This window comes from Mustelus asterias, unplaced genomic scaffold (genome assembly GCF_964213995.1).
Source record: "Mustelus asterias unplaced genomic scaffold, sMusAst1.hap1.1 HAP1_SCAFFOLD_1639, whole genome shotgun sequence".
In the NCBI taxonomy this organism is placed as follows: Eukaryota; Metazoa; Chordata; class Chondrichthyes; order Carcharhiniformes; family Triakidae; genus Mustelus; species Mustelus asterias.
This window is the reverse complement of record NW_027591584.1, coordinates 9,256-36,755: the sequence shown is the minus strand read 5'-3', so window position 1 is coordinate 36,755 and position 27,500 is coordinate 9,256. Positions and strand designations below refer to the sequence as shown.

The 27,500-nt window shown below is 45.0% G+C and overlaps 1 protein-coding gene across 1 annotated transcript in view; it reads left to right on the top strand.

The window, feature by feature from the left end:
• Positions 1 to 27,214, top strand: part of LOC144488533 (sodium/hydrogen exchanger 2-like) — a 52,934-nt gene extending 25,720 nt beyond the window's left edge. Inside the window, exons 3-4 of the mRNA XM_078206587.1 lie at positions 3,059 to 3,522; positions 26,960 to 27,214. Of these exons, the coding sequence (XP_078062713.1) occupies positions 3,059 to 3,522; positions 26,960 to 27,214 (719 nt within the window). The remainder of the gene's footprint in view (positions 1 to 3,058; positions 3,523 to 26,959) is intronic.
• Positions 27,215 to 27,500: the final 286 nt, after the last annotated feature.

Below are 27,500 nucleotides of genomic sequence, written 5' to 3'. Positions count from 1 at the left end.
CCACACAGACAGTGACCCAGGTTGGGAACTGAACCCGGGTCCCTGGACCTGTGAGGCAGCAGTGCTAACCATTGTGCCACTGCGCTGCCCAAGGCGGAGCAGGCACAGACCAGATCGGAGAATCTCACCCATGGTCTTCTTGTTTAAAAAGGCCATTATGTGGAGTTGCCGGCGTTGGACTGGGGTGGGCACCATAAGAAGTCTCACAACACCAGGTTAAAGTCCAATAGGTTTATTTGGATCACGAGCTTTTGGAGCGCTGCTCCTTCACCTGAGCAGCACTCCAAAAACTCACGATTCCAAATAAACTTTAACCTGGTGTTGTGAGATTCTTACTGTTTAAAAAGGAACAGTTTTGTCAAACACTTGCATCCTACAGGTTCCAGTGGCTATAACGACTACTGACATCATGCTTCGCATTATTAGGAACAGGAGTGTGATTAACACATTTTCTGGAGTATTTTCTGTCAAACTTGCCCATTTTCTGGACCCAAGAAACATTTGCTTGTTCTGCTTGTGCAACGAGTGGCAGAAATCTGATCAGAGACAGGAGTAAGAATGCTTGTTTCTCACTCCTCCAGCAAGAACAAGAACCCAACTGGGAGAAGGCCAACAAGGTTGCCACTGAGAGAGAAAACAAAGCATTGATATCAAATACACTTTGGTTAATCAATATTTGAATCTGCAATGTGACTCAATTACTGCAAGAACTGATTAGTATTTTCCACATGGAGATGACAATAAAAACCTTGAGGTGTGATGGATTGGGGGGAAACAAGAGAAATACTGACAGCAGTAACTGTTGCCATGGTGACGACGGGCACTTGTGCTTCCATAATAGCCCATAAAATGTGCAACATCCTTTAGATTCTGTGAGAGGCAAGTTGAGTAGCATTTTTCCAATTACCACTACTAAATCCCTCACTCAGTGCTACAGTCAGGCCCCAGCTGAATATTGCTCAGGAGAAAGGAAAAGTCTTGGTCAGTTGCTAAGCAGCTGTCAGTGCGATGGTTCATTAGCAACTACTTAATTTAAGAAGTAGTGGGCGTAGTCAAACATCCAGAATGTTCGTGACTTGTCAGAAAGCTAAAAATACTACCAGCATTGGGTATTCCTGCAGCTTTCTGTCAAGCTTTCGTCCCATTTTAACCGCCCGTCACGATAGAAACATCAAATAGGGTCGAAAGATCTGCAAAAAGACGTGACCTAGCTCTGATCATTTAGGCTGGATTCGCTTCCCAATCCCCAGAGGTACAACGACAGTGTGTTGATTTCCATAATTGTGCAACTGCTCCATACATCTGCCTGTCCTTTCATTTACCTGCAAGAACACTGACCTTTGCAATGCTGTCAATCAGAAAAGCGGATGATTACTGGGCACCAGGAAATGGGAGCATTCCCACTGGGATCAGCACCATAAATGCTGAGCAGCTTGCCCATAAACTAGAGATACTAGCACAAGAGCCAAATGGCCGGCAGTGGAAAAAGATACAACTTGCATTTATTTAGCACTTTTCATGACCTCGGCCATCCCAGTGTGCTTTATAACCAATGAAATAGTTTTGAATTTTAGTTACTGTTGTAGTATAGGAAATATGGCAGCCAAGGTCACATGCAGCAAGAGTTAATGACCAGTTAATGTGCTTTACTGATGTTTGTTGAGGATTAACTATTGGCCAGGGCACTGGGGAGAAAACCCCTCCTCTTCTTTGACCAGTACCATGGGATTGCTATGTCCAACTAAGAGGAAAGAGAGAGCTTCAGTTTAATGTTTAATGAATAGAATATCACATCTGACAATGCAGCACTCTCTCAGTCCTGCACTGGTATGTCCATTGGGATTATGTGCGCAAGTCCCTTCAATGGGAATAGTTATCCTTCGCATGATGGCAGTACATGGTGGAGCATGGCAACAAGGAACCCTTGCCAAAGTGAGGTCAATTAGTGCTAAAAGAAAGTATTTTCCTTGGTCTTGGAGTCTTTTCCTCAAATCTAATATGGAATCATCATATCATAGAATCCCTACAGTACAGAAGGAAGCCATTCAGCCCATCGAATCTGTAACGAACACAATCCCACCCAGGCCCTGTTCCCGTAACCCTGCTAATCCCCCTGACACAAAGGGGCAATTTAGCATGGCCAATCAACCCAACCCACACATCTTTGGATTGTGGGAGGTAACTGGAGCACCCGGAAAAAACCCACGCAGACACGGGGAGAAAGTGCAAACTTCACACAAACAGTGACCTGAGGAATTGAACCTGGGTCCCTGGCACCATGAGGCAGCAGTGCTAACCACTATGCCACCGTGCTGCCAAATCCCTCCGAATTTGAGAGAATTATTTTCCAAGGGAGGAAACAGCTGGAAGCACATATCAGGTTTGTCTGCATCTGTAAAGAAAATGGAAAAGATAATATTGCTGGTTCAGAATGGAGCAGGAGGAGGCTGAGAGGTGTAATAAGCCTGTTCAAGGTCTGACAGCGAGAGAAGAGTGAAATGTAGAGTTATAGTTCATGAAACTGTCAAGGATTGAAAGCCTTAGTTGTAGCACAAGAAGTGACCCATAAGAGGAACAAGAGTGTTAGCCATATCCTTCAGGAAAGCAAGTAAAGCTGGCATTATTATGCCTGCCCACTCTCATCTTTCCGTTTTAAGGAATGTAAGCACCTGAAATTCTGAATTGTCTCTCCACAGATGGTGACTGACATACTGGGTGTTTCCAGCATTTTCCATTTGCACTTCAGATTTTTAACATCTGCGCACAGTTTCAAAGCTTGTGAGGCAAATGAGCAAGAATAATTGATTAATATCCTTGAACGTCAATGACTTGTGTGTGCGTGTTTTAAAAAAATTACCTATGAGGTTGAAATGTGAATTTGTATACAAACAGCAGGTGACTTCAATTTTGTAGCTACCTTGAAGAGAGCTTGAGATGTAAACTGTTAATAAACTTTAACACTTCCAATTTTATCAGTGCTATCAGGAGCATTCTCTTCACTTTTTTGAAATGTGTGTAAGAACTGAACTGTCTTTTTTTTTTGTTAAACCCTATTCAGGATTTCACCTCTACATCAAACTGCCCTCTATTGTACCTGAAAGTTGCCTCCTTATAATCGTGGGCCTGATAATGGGAGGAATAATCTATGGAGTGAATGAGAGATCTGCACCAGTTATGAGCACTGATGTCTTTTTTCTTTACCTGCTGCCACCAATCGTACTCGACGCAGGCTACTTCATGCCTAGTAGACCCTTCTTTGAGAACATTGGGACAATTCTTTGGTATGCGGTTGTGGGAACCATGTGGAATGTTTTCGGAATTGGCTTGTCCCTTTACGGGATTTGTCAGATCGAGTCCTTTGGCCTAAAGGACATTTCCCTGCTGTACAATTTACTGTTTGGCAGTTTGATCGCAGCGGTGGATCCAGTGGCTGTCCTGTCCGTCTTTGAAGAGATCCATGTAAATGAGCAGCTGCACATTCTGGTTTTTGGGGAATCGCTCCTCAATGATGCTGTCACTGTGGTAAGTAGCCCCATAAGCAACAGCTTTGCTGCACATTTGGAGCAGGCACAGAGATGTAAAAGTGCTGGTTCATGTCAAAGTTGTTGAAATCATTCTTCTGTTTAAACAGCAAAAGATCCCCTTTCTAGAATAACAATTGACCAACCTAAAACAAAAGCATACAAACCTACAACGCCAAAGAAGACTATTCAGCCCATTGTGTTCGCTCTTTGATAGCATTGAAATGCTTAGTTCCACATTCCCCACCTATTTCCTTGGTTACCGTGTGCACAAATCCTTAAAGGTGGCAACTGGCAAGTTGATAAACTGGTTGTAAAAGCATATGGGTTACCTGGCTTTAGAACTAGAAGCATAAAGATAAAAGGAAAAAGATAATGCCAGAACATTGAAAATCAAGAGTTAGGCTTCCGCTGGACAATTGTGCACAATTATAAGGACATAAAGATGTAAAGGCCAATCCCAATTCCAGTTCCCTTGTAATTGTCCAACTTCCTTTTAGAATTATTTGTGGAATCAGTTTTAATTTCCTTTGAGGAGGTGTTCCAGATCCTAACAAATTGAGGCACTTGTCAAAAGGGATTTGTTCTCCTCTATCTACTCTATTAGAACCTCTCCCGGTTATATTTTAATCTCCTCTGTTCTTAGGAGAACAGTCCTAACTTCTCCGACCTTTCCTCATAACTGAAGTCAGCATCCCTCAAGGTAATATCCTTGTCAATCTCCTCTGTATCCTTTCCAAGGAGTGCTTAATCATATTTGGGGAAAATGTAGATGCAATCATAGGCATCTACTTCTCTAGTTATGCAGCTTGCAACAACACTGTATTAAACAACAGAATTTATGAGGTTATATTCTCTGGATTATTACGAGAGCTACATGCAAATTGTCATAGGGTACATCAAACTAGACAGATGAATGCATGGCTCAAGGATAGGTGTGGGAGAAATGGGTCTTAAGAACATAAGAACATAAGAAATAGGAGCAGGAGTAGGCCATCTAGCCCCTCAAGCCTGCCCCGCCATTCAATAAGATCATGGCTGATCTGAAGTGGATCAGTTCCACTTACCCGCCTGATCCCCATAACCCCTAATTCCCTTACCAATCAGGAATCCATCTATCCGTGATTTAAACATATTCAACGAGGTAGCCTCCACCACTTCAGTGGGCAGAGAATTCCAGAGATTCACCACCCTCTGAGAGAAGAAGTTCCTCCTCAATTCTGTCCTAAACGTGGTTAGCACTGCTGCTTCATAGCTCCAGGGACCTGGGTTCGATTCCCGGCTTGGGTCACTGTCTGTGTGGAGTTTGCACATTCTCCTCGTGTCTGCGTGGGTTTCCTCCGGGTGCTCTGGTTTCCTCCCACAGTCCAAAGATGTGCAGGTTAGGTTGATTGGCAATGCTAAAAATTGTCCTTTAGTGTCCTGGAATGTGTAAATTAGAGGGATTAGCGGGTTAAAATGTGTAGGGATATGGGGGTAGGGCCTGGGTGGGATTGTGGTCGGTGCAGACTCGATGGGCCGAATGGCCTCTTTCTATACTGTAGGGTTTCTATGATTCTATGATAAACTGACCCCCCTTTATTTTGAGGCTGTGCCCTCTAGTTCTAGCTTCCTTTCTAAGTGGAAAGAATCTCTCCACCTCTACCCTATCCAGCCCCTTCATTATCTTACATGTCTCTATAAGATCCCCCCTCAGCCTTCTAAATTCCAACGAGTACAAACCCAATCTGCTCAGTCTCTCCTCATAATCAACACCCCTCATCTCTGGTATCAACCTGGTGAACCTTCTCTGCACTCCCTCCAAGGCCAATATATCCTTCCGCAAATAAGGGGACCAATACTGCACACAGTATTCCAGCTGCGGCCTCGCCCTTGGTTGATGGGACATTGGCATTACACACACCGACAACTACACGCAACGGCAACTTGCCTTTATATGGTGCCTTTAACATGAATCATTATCACAGGAGCATTATCAAACAAAATTTGGTCCAACTCACAATAAGGAGATATGTGTTGCGGCTGCAGCATGTGGGAGCTGGTGGACCTCATTGTGGTTCATTGTCACCACATCTGTAGCAAATGTTGGTTGCTCAAGGAACTTTGGCTTCAAGAGTCAGTGAGCTGGAGGACAAGCTTCAGACATGGCAATGCATCAGGGAGAGGGAGAGTTACCTGGACACTGTGTTTCACACCCCTTAGATTAACGACTTTGAATTCGGTCAGTAGTCAGGACAGAGACAGGAGGGTGTGACCGCAAGTGAGGCAGGTAGAGCGACCCAAGAGGTAGCCTCAGCCCCTGCCCTTTTCCAACAAGTTCAAAATTCTTGCTCCCTGTGTGGAAGAGAAAGGTGACTGTAGAAAGAATGAGCAACCTGAACGTAGCACCTTGGTACAGGGGGGTTCAAGTGGGGGGAGAAAAGAGAAATGTTGTTATAGTAGATAATATAGCTGGGGGAATAGATACTGTTGTCTGTAATTAAGATCGGGATGGCCTGAAGACTTTGTTACCTTCTGGGGCTAGGGTTTGGGGCAACTGCTCTGGGCTGGAAAGGAACTTGCAGTGGGAGGGAGGTGAACTCATTGTTGTGGTCCATATAGGTACCAAAGACGTAGGTTGAAGGAGGAAAGAATGTCTGTATAGACAATTTGAGGAGCTAGGCACTAAATTAAACAACAGAACTTATAAGGTTATAATCTCTGGATTATTACTAGAGCTACATGCAAATTGGCATAGGGTACATCAAACTGGGCAGATAAATGCATGGCTCAAGGACAGGTGTGGGAGAAATGGGTCTTGGTTCATGGGACATTGGCATCAGTATTGGGAAAGTGGGATCTGCATCATTGGGACAGCTTACATCTGAACCGTGCTGAGGCCAGTGTTGTTGCAAGCTGCATAACTAGGGAAGTAGAGAGGGCTTTAAACTAAATAGAGGGAGATGGTCCTGGAGAGAGGATACGAAGGCTTTGGCAGCATTACAAGGCAGCTATTTAGGTAATGTTACCCACCCAGAGTGTTGACAGGAAGGGACAGAGTGTATAAACATTAAACAAAAGCAACAAATTATGTCAAAAAGGGAAAAATGGTAACAAGGCAAAATTACTGACGCTTTACTGAAATTTAAATGCATGTCGTATTCGGCACAAAATAAATGAATTAATGGCACAAATTTGAGGTTAATGGGTATGATCTTAAAGCCATTACAGAGAGATAACATGGAGATTAAAATTGGGAACTAAATATTCAGGGTTATGTGACTTTTTTTGTAAGGAAAAGCAGGAAGAAAAGAGTGATACGGTAGCTTCGTTAGGACAAGATGGAATAAGTATGATAGCTAGAAATGATCTTGGATCGGAAGATGTAGAATACATATGGGTGGAAGTAAGAAATAACAAGGAGAAGAAGACACTAGTGGGAGTAGTCTACAGGCCCCCTAACAGTAGCTATGCTGTAAATTGAAGAATAAACCAGGAGATAATAAGGGCATGTAAAAAAAGCAGTACTTTAATCGTGACTCAAAGGGCTGGATTTTCTGGTCGCGCTTGCCCCAAGACCGGATAATCTCGCCCGAGGTCAATGGACCTTTGCATGGTCCGATCCCGCCTACTACAATTCCTGTGGCAGGTGGACGGGAAAATTTTGCCCCAAGAGTCCACATGGGATATGGATAGGTTAGGTGAGTCGGTAAAAATTTGGCAGATGGAATATAATGCAGGACAAGGTGAAGTTATGCACTTTGGTAGGAAGAATAAAAGAACTGTATATTATTTAGAAGGAGAAAGACTGCAGCACAGAGGGATTTGGGGGTCCTGGTGCATAAAAGCCTGCATGCAAGTTCAGCTGGTAATTGGGAAAGCAAATGGAATGTTGGCCTTTATTTCAAATGGAGTGGGGTATAAAAATAGAGAAGTCATGCTGAAGCTAAACAAGGTACGAGTTAGACCACTACTATGAACAGCTTTGGTCCCTTTATCTAAGGAAAGATATGCTGGCATTCGAGGCAATCCAGAGAAGGTTCACTAGGTTGACCCCGAGTATGGAGGAATTCTCTTATGAGGAGAGGTTGAATACGTTGGGTTTGTACTCATTGGAGTTCAGAAGAATGAGAGGTGACCTTATTGAGACATATAGGATTCTCAGGGGGCTTCATAGGGTAGATGCTGCAAGGTTGTTTCCCCTTGTGGGAGAGTCTAGGACCAGAGAGCATAATTTCAGAATAAGAGGTCGCCCATTTAAGACAGAGATGATAAGGAATTTCTACTCTCAGAGTGTAGTGGATCTGTAAAATTCTTTACCGCAGAAGGTTGTAGAGGCTGAGTCATTAAGTATGTTCAAGGCTGAGATAGATAGATTTTTAATCAGTAAGGGAATCCATAAGACCATAAGACCATAAGACATAGGAGCGGAAGTAAGGCCATTCGGCCCATCGAGTCCACTCCACCATTCAATCATGGTTGATTTCAACTCCATTTACCCGCTCTCTCCCCATAGCCCTTAATTCCTCGAGAAATCAAGAATTTATCAATTTCTGTCTTGAAGACGCTCAACGTCTCGGCCTCCACAGCCCTCTGTGGCAATGAATTCCACAGACCCACCACTCTCTGGCTGAAGAAATTTCTCCTCATAAAACAATCATAGAATCTTACAGTGCAGAAGAAAGTCAGCCCATCGAGTCTACACCAACAACCATCCCACCCAGGCCCTATCTCCACAACCCCATACATTTACCCCACTAATCCCTCTAACCTACGCATCCCAGGACACGAAGGGGCAATTTACCATGGCCAATTAGCCTAATCCACACATCTTTGGACTGTGGGAGGAAACTGGAGCACCCAGAGGAAACCCACGCAGACACAGGGAGAATGTGCAAACTCCACACAGACAGTCACCCAAGCCGGGAATTGAACCTGGGTTCCTGGCGTTGTAAAGCAGCAGTGCTAACCACTGTGCCACCATGCCACACTTAAATTCCACCAGCGGCCATGGGTGAGATTTGAACCCACGTCCCCAGAGCCTGGGTCTCTGTATTATTAGTCCATTGACAATACCACTGCGCCACCATCTCTCTTTCAAGGGTTATGAGGATAAGGCTGGAAAGTGGAGTTGAGGATTATCATATCAGATCAGCCATGATCTCATTGAATTGCAAAGCAGACTCGATGGGCCAAATGGCCGACTTTTGCTCCTGCTTCTTATGATCTCTTGATATTAGGATAGGCAACCAAAAGCTCGGTCGAGAAGGTAGGTTTTAAACTGTTTACTTAAAAGTGGAGAGAGATTGAGAAGGGGAATGGTTTAGGGAAGAAATCCAGGGCTTGGAGTCTAGGCAGCTGAAAGAAAGCAGGACTGCCAGTGGTAGAAAGATTAAATGATGCGGAGATGCCGGCGTTGGACTGGGGTAAGCACAGTAAGAAGTCTCACAACACCAGGTTAAAGTCCAACAGGTTTATTTGGTAGCAAAATCCACTCGCTTTTGGAGCGCTGCTCCTTCGTCAGGTAAGTGGGAGTTCTGTTCACAAACAGGGCACATAAAGACACAAACTCAATTTACAAAATCATGGTTGGAATGCGAATCTTTACAGGTAATCAAGTCTTAAAGGTACAGACAATGTGAGTGGAGAGAGGGTTAAGCACAGGTTAAAGAGATGTGTATTGTCTCCAGACAGGACAGTTAGTGAGATTTTGCAAGCCCAGGTAAGTCGTGAGGGTTACAGGTAGTGTGACATGAACCCAAGATCTCGGTTGAGGCCGTCCTCATGTGTGCGGAACTTGGCTATCAGTCTCTGCTCAGCGACTCTGTGCTGTTGTGTGTCGTGAAGGCCGCCATGGAGAACGCTTACCCAAAGATCAGAGGCCGAATGCCTGTGACCGCTGAAGTGCTCCCCAACAGGAAGAGAACACTCTTGCCTGATGATTGTCGAGTGGTGTTCATTCATCTGTTGTCATAGCGTCTGCATGGTCTCCCCAATGTACCATGCCTCGGGACATCCTTTCCTGCAGCGAATCAGGTAGACAATGTTGGCCAAGTATGTGCCGTGTACCTGGTGGATGGTATTCTCACGTGAAATGATGGCACCTGTGTCGATGATCCGGCACGTCTTGCAGCGGTTGCTGTGGCAGGGTTGTGTGGTGTCGTGGTCACTGTTCTCCTGAAGGCTGGGTAGTTTGCTGCGGACAATGGTCTGTTTGAGGTTGTGCGGTTGTTTGAAGGCAAGAAGTGGGGGTGTGGGGATGGCCTTGGCGAGATGTTCGTCTTCATCAATGACATGTTGAAGGCTCTGGAGAAGATGTCATAGCTTCTCCGCTCCGGGGAAGTACTGGACGACGAAGGGTACTCTGTCCGCCGTGTCCCGTGTTTGTCTTCTGAGGTGAACAATCACTGAAACAACTATATGATGACATCAACAAGTTCCATCCCACCATCAAACTCACCATGGACTACTCTCCGGAATCGGTTGTATTCTTGGACACACGCATCTCCATTAAGGACAGTCACCTCAGCACTTCACTGTACCGCAAGCCCACAGATAACCTCACGATGCTGCACTTCTCCAGCTTCCACCCTAAACACGTTAAAGAAGCCATCCCCTACGGACACATGCTCCGTACACACAGGATCTGCTCAGATGTGGAGGATCGCAACAGACACCTCCAGAGGCTGAAAGATGCCCTCGTAAGAACAGGCTATGGTGCTCGACTCATTGATCGACAGTTCCGACGTGCCACAGCGAAAAACCGCACCGACCTCCTCAGAAGACAAACACGGGACATGGCGGACAGAGTACCCTTCGTCGTCCAGTACTTCCCCAGAGCAGAGAAGCTACGACATCTTCTCCGGAGCCTTCAACATGTCATTGATGAAGACGATCATCACACCAAGGCCATCCCCACACCCCCACTTCTTGCCTTCAAACAACCACGCAACCTCAAACAGACCATTGTCCGCAGCAAACTACGCAGCCTTCAGGAGAACAGTGACCATGACACCACACAACCCTGCCACAGCAACCTCTGCAAGACGTGCCGGATCATCGACACGGATGCCATCATCTCACGTGAGAACACCATACACAAGGTACACGGCACATACACTTGCAACTCGGCCAACGTTGTCTACCTGATATGCTGCAGGAAAGGCTGTCCCGAGGCATGGTACATTGGGGAGACCATGCAGACACTATGACAATGGATGAATGAACACCGCTCGACAATCATCAGGCAAGAGTGTTCTCTTCCTGTTGGGGAACACTTCAGCGGTCACGGGCATTCGGCCTCTGATCTTCGGGTAATTGTTCTCCAAGGCGGCCTTCACAACACACGACAGCGCAGAGTCGCTGAGCAGAGACTGATAGCCAAGTTCCGCACACATGAGGACGGCCTCAAATGGGATCTTGGGTTCATATGACGTTATCGGTAACCCCCATGACTTGCCTGGGCTTGCAAAATCTCACTATCTGTCCTGTCTGGAGACAATACACATCTCTTTAACCTGTGCTTAACCCTCTCTCCACTCACATTGTCTGTACCTTGAAGGCTTGATTACCTATAAAGATTCGCATTCCAACCATGATTTTGTAAATAGAGTTTGTGTCTTTATATGCCCTGTTTGTGAACAGAACTCCCACTTACCTGACGAAGGAGCAGCACTCCGAAAGCTAGTGGATTTTGCTACCAAATAAACCTGTTGGACTTTATCCTGGTGTTGTGAGACTTCTTACAGAAAGATTAAAGCCAGGGAAATGCAAAAGGCCAGCACTCGGTAGAAATTGTAGAGGGGCGCATGGACAAGGAAAGTTGTGAAGAGAGGATAGGGAGAGGTCATGGAGGAATTTGAAAACAAGGATGAGAATTTGAAAACTGATGTGTTGCCAGACTGGGAACCAATGTAGATGCATAAGCATAGGGGTGAAGGAGAAACGGGCGTTGCTGCAACTTTGAATGTGGTTGCAGGATTTGGATGAGCTGAAGTTTACAGAGGCTGGGGGCAGGGGGTGGGAGTCGGGGGGGGGGAAGCGGGTGGGGGGTAGGGGAGCAGCCTGGAGTGCCTTGGAACAATCAGGTTCAGACATTAAGAGAGGCACGGATGAGACTTTCAGCAACAGTAGAGCTGGGGCTGGGGCAGGTGCAGAGAGGAGTCTATAAACCTGTCTCCTGCAAATGGGTGAATGCAACATGACACAGAGGAATATTACAGCCTGCACTGAAGATTATTTATAACCAATTATCATTTCGAACTTCCAAATGACAGTATTAGTTGCACACATCCTGGTTGTGGAAGAATATGTAACACTGATTGGTCAAATCTGTGGCATCATGGAGATTTGGCCAGCACTCCGCTATGTTGTGTCTTATTTCAAGTGTCACAGATATCATGGTCAAAGATCAGCTGAGCTCAGAAGTAAGTTGGGGGGGGGTGATTCTCCCAGCCCGCTGCGCTGCTCTAGGCCATTTAGCGGCCTTCCAGCTGGGCACCACGCCCTGTGCGTGTCTCCAGCTCCAGAGTCATCAGCTCTGCACCAGAAATCGGCATCGGACTGATTTAAATATTAAAATTTGAAGTGAGTTGCGAGCCTGGGACTGAAGTCTCTGGGCCCGTTTGCGACTACCCACCGCCCGCCGCCACCCCCCCCCCCCCCCGCCACACACACACACACACACACACACACCTGGGGTGGTTCATTACATCAGGGTTTACAACAGCTCCCCAGTAACGGGGAACTGGCAGCCGACCGCGCTGGAGCGAACAGAGACCATTGAGGCCCCCCAGGAGGTTGCGGGTAAGAGGGGGGTGTCCCTGGGCAGTGCCAACCTGGCCCCCTGATTTTGCCCAAGGGGCAAAGTGGCACTGTTCACTAGGCATTGGGCAATGTCAAGCGGGTGAGGCCAGTGGGACAAGGCCTATTGGGGGGAGGGCCTATAGGAGCGATCGATGGGTGGGGTCAGGCTGCCACTCTGCATCAGGATTGGTGGCAGAGAGAGGGAAGTGGGTGATCCGGATGGGCAATCCGGATGGGGAGGCATTGGGGCTGGGGATGGGGTGCAGGGTTGGACTGGGATACTATAGCTATTACTGAAACATGGCTAAGGAAGGGACAGGATTGGCAGCTCAATGTTACAGGGTACAGATGCTATAGGAAATATAGAACAGGAGGTAAGAGAGGAGGAGGAGTTGCGATTTTGATTCGGAAGAACATCACGGCAGTACCGAGAGGGAATATTTCTGAGGGTTCACCCACTGAGTCTATATGGGGAGAAGTGAGAAATAGTAAGGGGGAGATCACTTTGATAGGATTGCACTATAGGCGGCCAAATAGTCAGCGGAAAACTGAGGAGCAAATATGTAAGGAGACTACAGATAGCTCCAAGAATAAATAGGATGGTAATTGTCAGGAACTTTAACTTTCCCAACATTGACTGGGACATCCATTGTGTTCGGGGCTTGGATGGAGAGAAATTTGTTGAGTGTATTCAGGAGGAATTTCTCATTCAGTATGTGGATGGCCCAACTCGAGAGGGGGCAAAACGTGGCCTCCTCTTGGAAGATAAGGAAGGGCAAGTGACAGAAATGTTAGTGAGGGCTGGTGGGGTGGGGGTGGGGGGGAGGGGAGGAAGGAGGAGGTGGTGGGGGGCAATAGTGAGTGTCTGGAACGAGCTGCCAGAGGCTACAGTCATGGGTAAGATGCGTATAGAGGGATATGGACCAAACGCGGGCAATTGGGAATAGCTTAGTGGTTAAACAAAAAGGGTGACATGGACAAGTTGGTCTGAAGGGCCTGTTTCCGTGCTGTAAACCTCTATGACTCTATTAGAATTATGCTTTTGTGAATATTTCTAGTCAGAAATGGTATTCAAACCAACGTGTTTCAGACCCGACAAGGAACAAGCCATGTTAGATTTAAAGATGAATAAAGAGCCAAAATTAGTTAACCAACTGACAGTAAGGGAACATTTTGGCAACTATAATGTGATTAAAGTTGATATTAGGTTTGAGAAAAAGAAGTTAGTCACAGAGTCAAGGTTTTAAATTTAAGCCAGAGAAACTGATGAAAGAATGAGACCACAAAAGTAACCACAATAAACTGGACTTAAACCTGCAGACAATCAGTGGGCAACACTGATTGAAGCATTGGTACAATATAAGACTAGTACATACACCCAAAGGCAAAAGCTTCACTTGTGCAGTTAGCCAACCATGGTCAACAATGAGGTAAGAGACAGCTTTAAACTGAAAGGAACAGCTTATATAAAGGAAGGTGGAAATCCAGCAGACCAGGAAGGAGCGAAACAGCAATAAAGGGATAAAAGGAAAGTAAAAGGAGCTGCAAAAAGAACAAGAATTTGCAAGGAATAATAAAGTTATTAGCAAACTTTTCCAAAAATATAAGTAAGGGAATGTAATTGTGACTTTGGACTGATTAAAGGAATTCATAAGAGATAGAGTAACCACAGTAGAGTTGAATCATAGATGAGCCATCATCAGATGGAGTAGCGGGGCAGTAGTGATGATGACGCAGAAGAGGAGCCATGAATTCTTGATGGGACCTTGTTTTTAAATGAGTGCTTTAAAAACTCATTTTAACTGAAATGCTGTGGAACATGGTGGTTGAACATCATGTGCATTTTTTGAGTTGCCAAGTTGATTGCTGTAAAATGGAAAAAAGCTTCTTTAATATGGTCAATATTTGGTAGCAAATATTTGTTGTAAAGATGGAGGGGCCGATTATTCCTCACTTTCAAAAAATGGTCCCCTTAACTCAAGTTCCTAAAAACGCCTGGTGCCCAGAATGCTGTCATAGAATCATAAAATCCCTACAGTGCAGAAGGAGGCCATTCAGCCCATCAAGCCAGCACTGACAACAACCCCACCCAGGCCTTATTCCCCTAACCCCATGTATTTACCCTGCTCATCTCCCTGGCACTAAGGGGCAATTTAGCATGGCCAATCAACCCGCACATCTTTGAACTGCGGGAGGAAACCGGAGCACCCGGAAGGAACCCACACAGACACGGGGAGAACATGCAACCTCTGCACAGGCAGTGACCTGAGGCCAGAATTGAACCTGGGTCCCTGGCGCTGTGAGACAGCAGTGCTAACCATTGTATCACCATGCTGCCAATGCCTTCAGAGAGAGAAAGAGAGAAGAGAAGAACAAGTAGCAGAAAAGGTGGTGTGTGGAAACAATGCAGTGTTGAGCCATCATTCACTACCTTGAACACAACATAGGAAAGGCTAATATACCTCATCAACAAAAATTAGAATAACGAGAAACTATTTGCTGGCTACCGGCAAATACTCCATCAAGTCAATGAATAGTCCCATTAAAAGCCACAGGCTAATACTGATCTACTTCAGTACATTGGCAGTGTATTTTGAATGTATTTCATGGTGCACATGATAACTTTTTCTGAGTTGCTGCATTTTGCAATTGAGTGAGTTTGCTGTGGGCTGTCACACAATTCACACTGAAAAAAATCTTCCGAAAGTCTTTGATTTCTGTGTTGGCCTAGAGACAGTTATATAGGCTGAAAATGGCTCAGAAGGGTTACACTTCACTGATCTTAAAATAGTTTCACTTCACTGATCTTAAAATAGTTAAAATAGTACATCACACTGCAGCTCCAGATCTCCAAAGAGATCCCTGGTGCAATAAAAGTGCTTTATTTTTATCAATTGGGCCAGGATCCCCAGAGTTTTGACTTTCAAATTTAATATGCAAGTTTTGTGTCATCTGCCTTGTAGAATTAAAAGATTTGGAATGTCATGTTCATACCAGTGACACAGTGCCACAGTGTTCAATAGCTAGTCCTGTGGACATGGGGGGCTAACATAAACAGGCAGGGACATCACTGTCTGATAGCCATCGTTGGTTTGCCTTGAGATTAGTTTTATTAATGAAGAGAGATTGAATAGACTGGGGTTGTTTTCCTTGGAGCAGAGTGAGGGACATGATTGAGATGTATAAAATTATGAGGGACATAGATAGAGTAGACAGGAAGAAACTTTTCCCCTTGGTGGAGGGATTAATACAGTAAGAAGTTTAACAACACCAGGTTAAAGTCCAACAGGTTTATTTGGTAGCAAAAGCCACACAAGCTTTCGGAGCTCCAAGCCCCTTCTTCAGGTGAGTGGGAATTCTGTTCACAAACAGGGCATATAAAGACAGACTCAATTTACATGAATAATGGTTGGAATGCGAATACTTACAGCTAATCAAGTCTTTAAGAAACAAAACTTCTTCTATGATGAAAACAATGTGAGTGGATAGAGCATCAAGACAGGCTAAAAAGATGTGTATTGTCTCCAGACAAGACAGCCAGTGAAACTCGGCAGGTCCAGGCAACTGTGGGGGTTACAGATAGTGTGACATGAACCCAATATCCCGGTTGAGGCCGTCCTCGTGTGTGCGGAACTTGGCTATCAGGGATTAATGACAGGGGGCGTACATTTAAGGCAAGGAGCAGGAGATTAAGAGGGGACGTGAGGAAAAACTTTTTTAACTCAAAGGGTGGAGGGGGTCTGGAACTCATTGCCTGAAAGGGTGGATGAGGCCGCAACCCTCATAACATTTTAAAAGTATTTAGATGTGTACTTGCAATGCAAAGGCATACAAAGCTATATAGGCCAAGTGCTGGAAAATGGGATGAGAATAGTTTTTTCTTTGACTGGTGCAAACATGATGGGCTGAATATGCTGCATACTTCTATGAACCTATGAGAGTGGCCAAAAATGTCTGCCTCTTAACAATCTTGCAAAAGCGGCAAACAGGTAGGGGGTGATTTGTCCCATCCCGCTGCGGGGGCCATTTCGCAGGTTCCCTGCTGGGTGCTCAGGCCTGAGCGCATCTCCCAGTGCCGGATTTTTGGCACCATCAGCAGAAATCGGCACAAAGCTGCACAATGTATGCAGCACCTAATTTGCATACGAGTTAAATGCCACTAGCAGGCCCAGGACTGAAATCTTCAGGCCTGCTAGCATCTCCCCCCAGCTAAGAGTGTTTCCCTCCAACAGAGTTTACTGTAGCTCCCCACTTGCAGGGAGCTGGCAACCCGACCCCGCTGGACCGAAGGGGGTGCAATCGAGGTCTGCCAGAGGGTCAGGTGCCAAGTGGTGTGCCCTCTGGGCATTGGCCTGGGCCTCTGGCACTGCCCAAGTGGCAAAGTGCCAATGCTCAGGGGGCACTTGGCACTGCCCACCGGGCATGGGGCAATGTCAAGGGGGCAAAGCCTAATGGGGATGGGGCATCTGGATCGCTAGGGGGGTGGGGGGGATCTTGCTGCCACCCTGCAGTCGGGATTGGCGGGGGCAGGAGTGAGGCCAGCGATCAGGACTGGCCATCTGGGTGGGGTGGGGCAGCCTGTTGGGGGGTTTGGGACTGCGGAGAGGAGCGGGGGGGCTTGGCACTACGGGGGGGCGGGGGGTCAGCACTGCAGGAGTGGGGGTGGTGGTGGTTTGGGAGATCAGGGCTGTGGCGGGGGGGGAGAGGGTTAAGGCTGGCCCGGACATGTCCGGGAGACCAACGATCGGGGGGGGAGGGGGGGTGCTTGTGGTGGGGGGGGGGTGGGATCACACAGTTGGCGTTGCGGTATTGCGGGGCTGGCCAGCAATCAGGAGGCCGACAGACAGGGGCCACTGCACATGCTCCAATCTTGGTGCTCACAGATTGGCGCATGTGCAGTGGCCAACTCAGCGCTATGCTGCTGGCCTCTCCAGCAGGAATAGGCCCCACCTACTGAATTTTAACGTGATTCTTTGTGCGAGATTCTTTTTTAACCTCCCACTGATAAAAACCAACATGATTTACTTCAGTTTTTACGTAAATTCGACACTTAGAATTTATTTGGGAGAATCCCACCTGTAATTCTTGCTGTTAGACTATCCCATTTTACCTGCAAGACATATATCAACTTGGGTACGCCAGCTAAGAACACACACGTTGATACCACATTAGTATAGTCTTGGCACATCATCAGCAGTGCAGCTCTTTGTTACCCAAGCAGCACCCATGCAGGTTTTTTTTTTGTCCTTGCCAACCCCAGATTAGACTGAAAAGGGCAGAGGAAGCAAACTGGCAGATGGTCAGCTTCTTGGGAAGATTTTAAAGAGGATAGTCATAACAAGCCTGGTACAGGGTCGTCATAATAAGCTGGTGCAATGATGATTCAGATGCTCAAATTCACCATTGTGTCCCTTGTTCGCGATGCTACTGATTGCTGCTCTTCTGTCACTCAAAGAACAAAGAACAAAGAACAGTACAGCACAGGAAACAGGCCCTTCGGCCCTCCAAGCCTGTGCCGCTCCTTGGTCCAACTAGACCAATCGTTTGTATCCCTCCATTCCCAGGCTGCTAATGTGACTATCCAGGTAAGTCTTAAACAATGTCAGCGTGTCTGCCTCCACCACCCTACTTGGCAGCGCATTCCAGGCCCCCACCACTCTCTGTGTAAAAAACATCCCTCTAATAACTGAGTTATACCTCGCCCCTCTCACCTTGAGCCCGTGACCTCTCGTGATCGTCACTTCTGATCTGGGAAAAAGCTTCCCACTGTTCACCCTATCTATCCCCTTCATAATCTTGTACACCTCTATTAGATCTCCCCTCATTCTCCGTCTTTCCAGGGAGAACAACCCCAGTTTACCCAATCTCTCCTCATAGCTAAGACCGTCCATACCAGGCAACATCCTGGTAAACCTTCTCTGCACTCTCTCTAATGCCTCCACGTCCTGCTGGTAGTGCGGCGACCAGAACTGGACGCAGTACTCCAAATGTAGCCTAACCAGCGTTCTACAGCTGCATCATCAGACTCCAGCTTTTATACTCTATACCCCGTCCTATAAAGGCAAGCATACCATATGCCTTCTTCACCACCTTCTCCACCTGTGTTGCCACCTTCAAGGATTTGTGGACTTGCACACCTAGGTCCCTTTGTGTTTCTATACTCTTGATGGCTCTGCCATTTATTGTATAACTCTCCCCTACATTAGTTCTTCCAAAATGCATCACTTCGCATTTATCTGGATTAAATTCCATCTGCCACCTCTCCGCCCAATTTTCCAGCCTATCTATATCTTGCTGTATTGCCCGACAATGCTCATCACTATCCGCAAGTCCAGCCATCTTCGTGTCATCCGCAAATTTGCTGATAACACCAGCTACACCTTCTTCCAAATCATTTATATATATCACAAATAGCAGAGGTCCCAGTACAGAGCCCTGCGGAACACCACTGGTCACAGACCTCCAGCCGGAAAAAGATCCTTCGACCGCTACCCTCTGTCTCCTATGGCCAAGCCAGTTCTCCACCCATCTAGCCACTTCTCCTTGTATCCCTTGAGTCTTAACCTTCTTAACCAACCTGCCATGTGGGACTTTGTCAAATGCCTTACTGAAATCCATATAGACGACATCCACGGCCCTTCCTTCGTCAACGGTTTTTGTCACTTCCTCAAAAAACTCCACCAAATTTGTAAGGCACGACCTCCCTCTTACAAAACCATGCTGTCTGTCACTAATGAGATTGTTCTGTTCTAAATGCACATACATCCTGTCTCTAAGAATCCTCTCCAACAACTTCCCTACCACGGATGTCAAGCTCACCGGCCTATAATTTCCTGGGTTATCCCTGCTACCCTTCTTAAACAACGGGACCACATTCGCTATCCTCCAATCCTTAGGGACCTCACCTGTGTCCAAAGAAGCGACAAAGATTTCTGTCAGAGGCCCAGCAATTTCATTTCTCGTCTCCCTGAGCAGTCCAGGATAGATGCTATCAGGCCCTGCGGCTTTGTCAGTTTTAATGTTCCCTAAAAAACCTAACACTTCCTCCCTTGTAATGGAGATTTTCTCTAACGGGTCAACACCTCCCTCCGAGACACTCCCGGTTAGCACGTCCCTCTCCTTCGTGAATACCGATGCAAAGTATTCATTTAGGATCTCCCCTATTCCCTTGGGTTCGAAGCATAATTCCTCTTCTTTGTCCCTGAGAGGTCCGATTTTCTCCCTGACAACTCTTTTGTTCCTATCGTATGAATAGAATGCCTTAGGATTCTCCTTAATCCTGCCTGCCAAGAACATCTCGTGACCTCTTTTTGCCCTTCTAACTCCCCGTTTGAGTTCTTTCCTACTCTCTCTGTATTCCTCCAGAGCTCCATCTGTTTTCTGTTGCCTGGACTTAACGTACGCCTCCCTTTTCATTTTAATCAGATCCTCAATTTCCCTGGTTATCCACGGCTCTCGAACCCTACCTTTCCTATCTTTCCTTTTTACAGGCACATGCCTATCCTGCAGCCTTATCAATTGTTCCTTAAAAGACTCCCACATGCCAGAAGTGGACTTACCCTCGAACATCCTCTCCCAATCAACGTCCACCAATTCCTGCCTAATCCGGCTATAGTTAGCCTTCCCCCAATTTAGCACCCTGCCCGTAGGACAGCACACATCCTTGTCCATTACTATCCTAAAGTTAACAGAGTTGTGGTCACTATTTGCCACATGTTCCCCTACCGAAACTTTGACGACCTGACCTGGCTCATTTCCCAGAACTAGGTCCAGTATAGCCCCCTCTCTAGTCGGGCTATCTACATACTGTTCCAAAGAACCTTCCAGTATGCATTTTACAAATTCCTCCCCATCCGGACCCCCAGCTCTAAGCACTTTCCAGTCTATACCAGGGAAGTTAAAGTCCCCCACTACAACAACCCTATTTTTTCTGCACCAATCCAGAATCTCCTGACATATCCTTTCCACCACTTCCCTTAAACAATCAGAATGGTTCTTTGGAAATAATGCAGGGTGAAATTCGGATTGGGTGGCAGCGCAAAGCAGGAGTTAATGAATCAGGGGTCTTTTCATAATCCATTGACACTGATGGAAAAGAAAATGGGGCAACGTGTAAAGCAGGCTGATGACTCACTGGTGACCCGCTTTGCACTGGCAGCTGATATTTTACTCCCATTCAGGCAGTGTTCTCTCAGTGCCAAAAGCTGGGGTAAATTTTCCAATCCCGCCCATGTCAGGAAATGTCACGGAAAATTTGACGGACATTTAAAAGTCCATTGATCTTGGGTTGGAATTTCCGGTCTCGAGGATGGATGCTGTCGGAAAATCCCACCCATGGTCTGCACCCACCCAGGTGAGGAGAGATTGAACTGGCTCCCTTTCTTTATTTAATACCCCACCCCCTCCCTCCCTCCCCCCAATTTGGACGCAACAAGATTACTTCAAAAAGATCCGTTCCTTAATGGATACCTATTCCCAGTTATTTCTGTTTTAAAAAAAGAGCCAATTCAACCAAGCTTTCTTGATTTACATTAGAGTGAGTTTATTTGCTATTAAATGCAAGGAAAATAATAGAAAATCATTTGTATATATATTCATACCTATTAAAAATGAGAAATGAGTCCAAAAATAGGTTTAAAAAAATATACAAATCGGTCTTTGACTTGTCCGTGAGTCGATGATGAAATGTTGCCGCCATTTGCGATTCGTGATTCCAGTACCACTAACTTTTGCAGTTGAATAGATGATTTCAAAATTCCAGGATTCTGCAGTTTAGCTGAGAAGAGTTGTTGTGCTTCATTTTCAGCTGTGGTTTTGCTGACTTGAGAGACAACAAGACTTTTACTTTTACCTGCTGGAGCAGGGGTGACTGCTGCCATCTTTCCTTGCTTCTGTGTCACACACTCTGACACCAACACGACTCCACCCTGACCAAGTTTGCAGCTGGCTGTTTATCCCAATCTCCTGTGTAATCCTGGAAAAGCGGAGAACCCACAACCAGTTCTGGGACATAACTTGCCGGATGTGATCCTTGCTGACATGCAAAGCAACTTCCATTGGGGAAGCTTGGCCGTTCTCTTCAGGGAAACAAAGATGGAGAGTAGATTTATTGGAGGCGCTCAAAATCATGAGGGGCCTGGACAGAGTAGATGGGGAGAACCTGCTCCCCATTGGTCGCAGGTCAGAGGACACCGATTTAAAGTGACGGGCAAAAGAACCAGATGCGACATAAGTAAATACTTTTTAAAAATACTTTTCCAATTCAATCAAATCAAATCCAATTCAGAGTCTCAACAAGTTGAGACATTTCAGATCCAGGCTGACAAGACAGGGCGAGCGACCAAACCACCCTGTCCTGGGCCTGATCTACATGAGCCAAGCTGATTGGAGAAGGGGGAGGTTCCTCCTCCAAGACTTGAGCTCATTTGCATCTTAGCCAAAAGGCCGAGATGCCGCTTTAAAAAATTGCTTCATATGAAACATATGAAGCTTCAGTGTAACCTAATGACCTCGACCAAGTGCGGCCGACCATGGGCTGCCGACCATACTACACTTGATCTTAGCCAAATACTTTTCACACAGCATATGGGTAGGGTCTCGAGATGCCAGACGTCTGGCTTTTGAGCACTCTGTCCTCCGTCCGGCGTCACCTCGAGCCGGACGTTAATTTGTCCTCCTTTTTTGGGTCTGACTAAAGGCTGTGACCGGCAGCTGGGAAAACCAATGGGAAATTGACGCATCACGGTTATCCAATGGACGCTCTGCGCCCACTGACTGACAACTACTTTATCCAATCCGCGAGCTCCATTCGACTGAATTTAAAAAACAATGAAAATGACACTCAACAATTGTAACCAATCACAGACCGTGCTGCCGTCAACACACGCCCCTCCATGTGATTGACAGTTTCCTTAGCCAATCGCAATGCATAGACCAATCGGAATGCGCTAAACCTGCGCGACTCTCAGCCCAGCGTCATTGCGTCATTCAATTCGAACCGGGGCAATGTCCTCCTTTTTGGAAATTTGGAAATGGCCACCCTCGTAAGATCTGGAACACACCGCCTGAGAGTGTGGCGGAGACAGATTCAATCATGGCTTTCAATAGGACATTAGCTAATTATCTGAGTCGAAGAAAAAGCTACAGAACTGCAGGATATCGGCAGGGGATAGGAATAGCTTGCTTGAACATGCTGGGCTGCATGGCTTCTTTCTGTGCTGTAACCATTCTCTGATTAAAATGTAAATTGGCATTATTGTTGATGAACATGGGGCCAATGTGATCTTTATTTAAAAAAATATTTTAATTGAGAGATCTTCTCTTTTAGACCTAGGACTCCCTTCTGAGAAAGACCGCAAAATCTGGTAAACATGTTAATAGACATGGGGTGATTCTGCACAAGTTTTCACTGTTGGAAATGTTTCAGACTTACCTAACACAAGGCTATTTAACTACTTAAGTCAGAGGAGAATATTGTTGCAGATGTGTCATTATTTGTTTTTTTTTGGTTTTGGCATTCCCATTGATGGCTTTGTATCACACAAAGTTAACTGAAAGATCCTGTGCACCCACTATTTGCTTAGGTTAATAAGTATTAATCTGGTGTTCACACGAAGAAATCATTCCTGCAGTAACTTTGTCAAGGCCAGTCCTCCTGGGACAACACTACTTTATTAATACAATGAAAAGGCCACATCAGCAAGTTACAACAAATCAAGGCCTGTTCTCTGGGCCTCGGCCTGTGTTCTGGGCCGACATTATCCACAGTGCAGGTTGTGAGCAAGGGTTTTAAACTCCCGCCGCTCAGAAACTCATATTCCACAAAACCCCTGGGAAAATCTATAAATTTCGCCCACGTCCTTCATGGCCAATTTAACAATACCTTTAGATCTTGACCGTTCGACTAAACACTGCTCCTGCTAGAAGGCTCCTTAAAATTACTGCATCCCTCAGTCATTCAATGCATTTGCTTCACACATTACAAGTCTCAGTGTCGATGCTGCTCCCCGCAGTTAATTTCAATGTTATAACCTTATTTCCTCCTTGTTTAGTTTTTCCATGAAGATAAAATAAATGCCATAATGCAATTAGGTATTAAAAATAATCCAATTGAAATAGATTTTGATGCCTCGCTGTCTGATTTGAATAAAAGGATTGGAATGTAGCCATGGATTTAAAAATAGTGCTGCCGTAACCTTCGGAAAATTCTTAAGGCACCTCATTAACTACAGCCTGCTGGGGGCCTGAAGAGATTAGCCAAATAGATAAGGCACTCTCCAAGCTCAATGTCTTATTAAGTGTATTCTGTAAGAATACAGACAGGGATGAACAATAAATGTTGGCACAGCCAGCGATGCCCAAATCCCATGAAAGAATTTTTTAAAAATTTACCTCAGACATTTCAATCTGTTTATCACGTAATTTTGGTCTCCTCTTTGTGAACTTAATTTTGTATTTGTGAAGAAAGTTTGCAACATTTCCTTTTGACGTGCACAAGATTTTAAGCTTTAAACCTCCAGGGATGTGGGCATCGCTGGCAAGACCAGCATTTATCGATGACTCACTCTGGTAACAGGTTGTGCTGACTAGCTGTGAGTTTGAAGATACACTATAAATAATTATGTTTTGTTTCTTAATGACTTGAACTACGAAAGAGCATTGGTTGACTCTCTGAGGGAGATTGACCTTTTGAGCAGAGTTCCAATTTGTCCTTGTAATGACACAGAGAGGGTGTGTCCCATTCAATTTACTACTAAAAGTGTAAATTTCAGAGTTTTATCACTACTCAGGAAAATAATCTTTAGTTATGAACTTGGCAGGCTACCAGTCCCACTTCATTTAATCTGCTCAACTTTGTGTAAGTGGAATCTAGGTATTGATTTCCACCTGCTCATGAATAGCAATCTTCTCATCTCAGCAGTTTAAGTAAAAATATTTTAGGAACTTTAAACAAACTTGACAGAAGGCTTTCTTTAATCAAACCATTGCTTGACTTTGATAACCAATAGATGCAGAGCATCATCCTGCTAATCACATCATTGAAGCAGGGTAAGCAATGGGTTATCACGCTAAGCGACAATGAAAATCTTCCCTTCTAGTCTTGTATGAGGGGCTTATGTGATTCTGAGAGATACTATGTATGCTTCGCCCTGTTTGCTTCAGTCTATGCAAAGACTTTATCCATGCAAAGACTTAATTTTAAGATTTTTCTGCCTATGTAACTAACTCTGCTAAGTTTAAAAAATGACTATATTTTAAAACTCAGAAGGCATGCTGGGTTAGTTGAAAATTGACTGTATTCCTGGAGGGTGCACAATGCAGGCAGAACAAGTTTTTCATAACAGTTGTGCGACTTGTATTTTTCTAAACAGAGACAGCATGTGAAGGACATTTCCAATAACGAGATAAGGGTTGAGATATATTGTGGATTTTAGCGTGTGTTTGTGCAGCTTGTTTTCAATTTCCTGTTCAGTGTGTCTCAGTACAGGAGCTGACAGCAAAAGCCAGGCTCTCCAAGTTCGCTTTGGTTTTTCTCTGCTTCTGTCATGCTTTAATTTTCTTTAAGTTCTGCTCAATAAAAGAAAACCTTTAAAAAAATCATACCACGTGCTGTCCCCTCATCCGTTCAAATGAATCAATGGACCCAACAGATTCACAACCTGACCTTTAATGGAAAGAAGCCCCACAAAAAAAAACCACTTTGAGATGCTGTAAGGATGAATTCCTCTGCTCTTCCCTAACAGCACAGCTGGACCCAGTTTATTGTGCAAGACTTCCTGGATTGAGGTTGCTAAATTTTGTGCCAAGTTGATTTGAGTTACACGCAGATTTGTTCATGCCCACTAGGAATGGGACTGACATAGAACATAGAACATTACAGCGCAGTACAGGCCCTTCGGCCCTCGATGTTGCGCCGACCAGTGGTACCAATCTAAAGCCCCTCTAATCTACACTATTCCAATATCATCCATATGTTTATCCAATAACCACTTGAACGCTCTCAACGTTGACGAGTCCACCACTGCTGCAGGCAGGGCATTCCACGCCCTTACTACATAGTCCGATTCATTTTGTGCAGATTGTCATAATCAGCAGAAAGGTTTCCATCAGTTTGAATCCTAAAGCACATTCAGAAGGCTAATTCTTGCAAAAAAAGTTTTGATTTTTGATACAATAAACAAAGCAAAATAAAGAAAGATGCCAACCCAACAATACTTTTAACCTGACATTTTGAACACCAAAACTGGAAAGCATTCCATTAGCATACATAAATGGTCTCACATAGGCTGTATCGACAAGTATAGAAAATGCACAGGATCTATCACAGATAGATAATGTCATCAGGACTTTGTGATTCTTGTTCCTGGGAATGATAAACTGAATACTCAGCTGGAAATCCAATATGGAATTGCAACTCCCAATATATTAAAACAATGGGAAACCCGCTAATGATATTCAAATGTATTTAAATGGGGTTCCCATTGTTGCATGGCGGGAGCCTTATTGCATCACTAGTGGGAGATGGGGACAATCGAACAGGGAAATCCCACTGGCATGAAAGCTGTTTTGGGACACCCCTCAATTCTTCGCCCCCACTGCCAGCCCTATCCACCGAAACCAGGGGTGGAAGATCATGGCCAATATCTATAATTATCACGATTCTACGGAAAAACAAAGCATACATTACAGGTATATGTAGGGTTTGTTGAGTCTGTGAATTTAACTGTCATGTTAAACAAAAACTAGAAAGAAGGGAATAAGTTTGGAATACAGCAATTCCTAGATGAGAAAAAAACATGGTTCATTTAGTTCGCCTTAGTCTCATGATGTAATGATAATGGGGCTCTTGATTAATTGAAGCAACCAATCAATATCAATTTGTCCATTAAAAAAAATGTGCTTTGGCAACAGAGGTAGGTCTACAGCTCTCTGTTGCTAAATCTATGACTAAGGTTCCCTGCCATGGGACTCCTGAATCAGTGAATAGCCCCTATTAATGTACTTGTGTGCCTATTCTCTATTTGCTCCTTTACATTTCGATTAAGCAGACTAGTGTTTGGGTGTATGTTTTAAAACAAAATAAAAACAGCAGAGATAAATTTGGTAATGTTTACAAATTTCACAAATGGCAAGGTTTAAAGTTTTGTTAGGCTGGAAATGACATACTAACATTGACTGACACATGCATGCACACCCTCTCTCTCTGGTTGCTATTTCAATGCAGTAATTAGTCTGCTTAATCGCAATGTAAAGGAGCAGATAGAGAATAGGCACACAAGTACATTAATAGGGGTATTCACTTATCCAGGAGTCCCATGGCAGGGAACCTTAGTCATAGATTTAGCAACAGAGAGCTGTAGACCTACCTCCAACCTGCCCCCCGATGAATGGAACTCCCTGCTGGGAGTGTCTTGGTGAACTTGTCATTGAGTCGTCATCAGTCAATATTGTCAACAGTACTTCACAGCTTCCATTATGTTCAGTCAATACTCAGAGTTGGTGGTCTTGTATTGACGTTTCTGTCCGAACAGTCTTTAAAAGTGTTAATTCTTCACTAAACACTCTCAGTTTGTCTTCAAAAGGTACACTATATGCAGGATAATTGGCAAAAAAATAAATGTTATCCCTTCATGATATTGTTTTCCTTTTTGCAGGTTTTATACAAACTCTTTAAGACTTTCTGCATCATGCCCTCTGTTGGAGTGTCAGATATTTTGGTTGGAATTATTAAGTTCTTCCTTGTGGGATTCGGAGGTTTATTGGTGGGCATTACTTATGGAATCATTGCAGCCCTCACTACTCGCTTCACAGAGAATATTCGCGTTATTGAGCCTCTCTTCGTATTCCTGTACAGCTATTTGTCATATCTGACAGCCGAAATGTTCAATTTCTCTGGCATTGTGGCGTAAGTATTGCACCTTTTCGCCCGTTAATCTCCAGGGCTAACAAGCTGCCTGTGTGAAATTTAAAACCTGTGACTGCACTTGTAATGTCATAGACATGTTCTTCATTGAACCGATGTATTGGATTTCTTGACAGAGAATGAGCTGCTCATGGTCATAACTTGTTGGTTTTCTCAATAACAGTTGCATCAGAGCTTTAGAAATATCCGAAGCACTTCAGAGGTTTGAGGTAAACAGACACGGATAGAGAGATTTGGAAGGGTGGTCAAAAGTTTGTTCAAAAGTTAGTCTC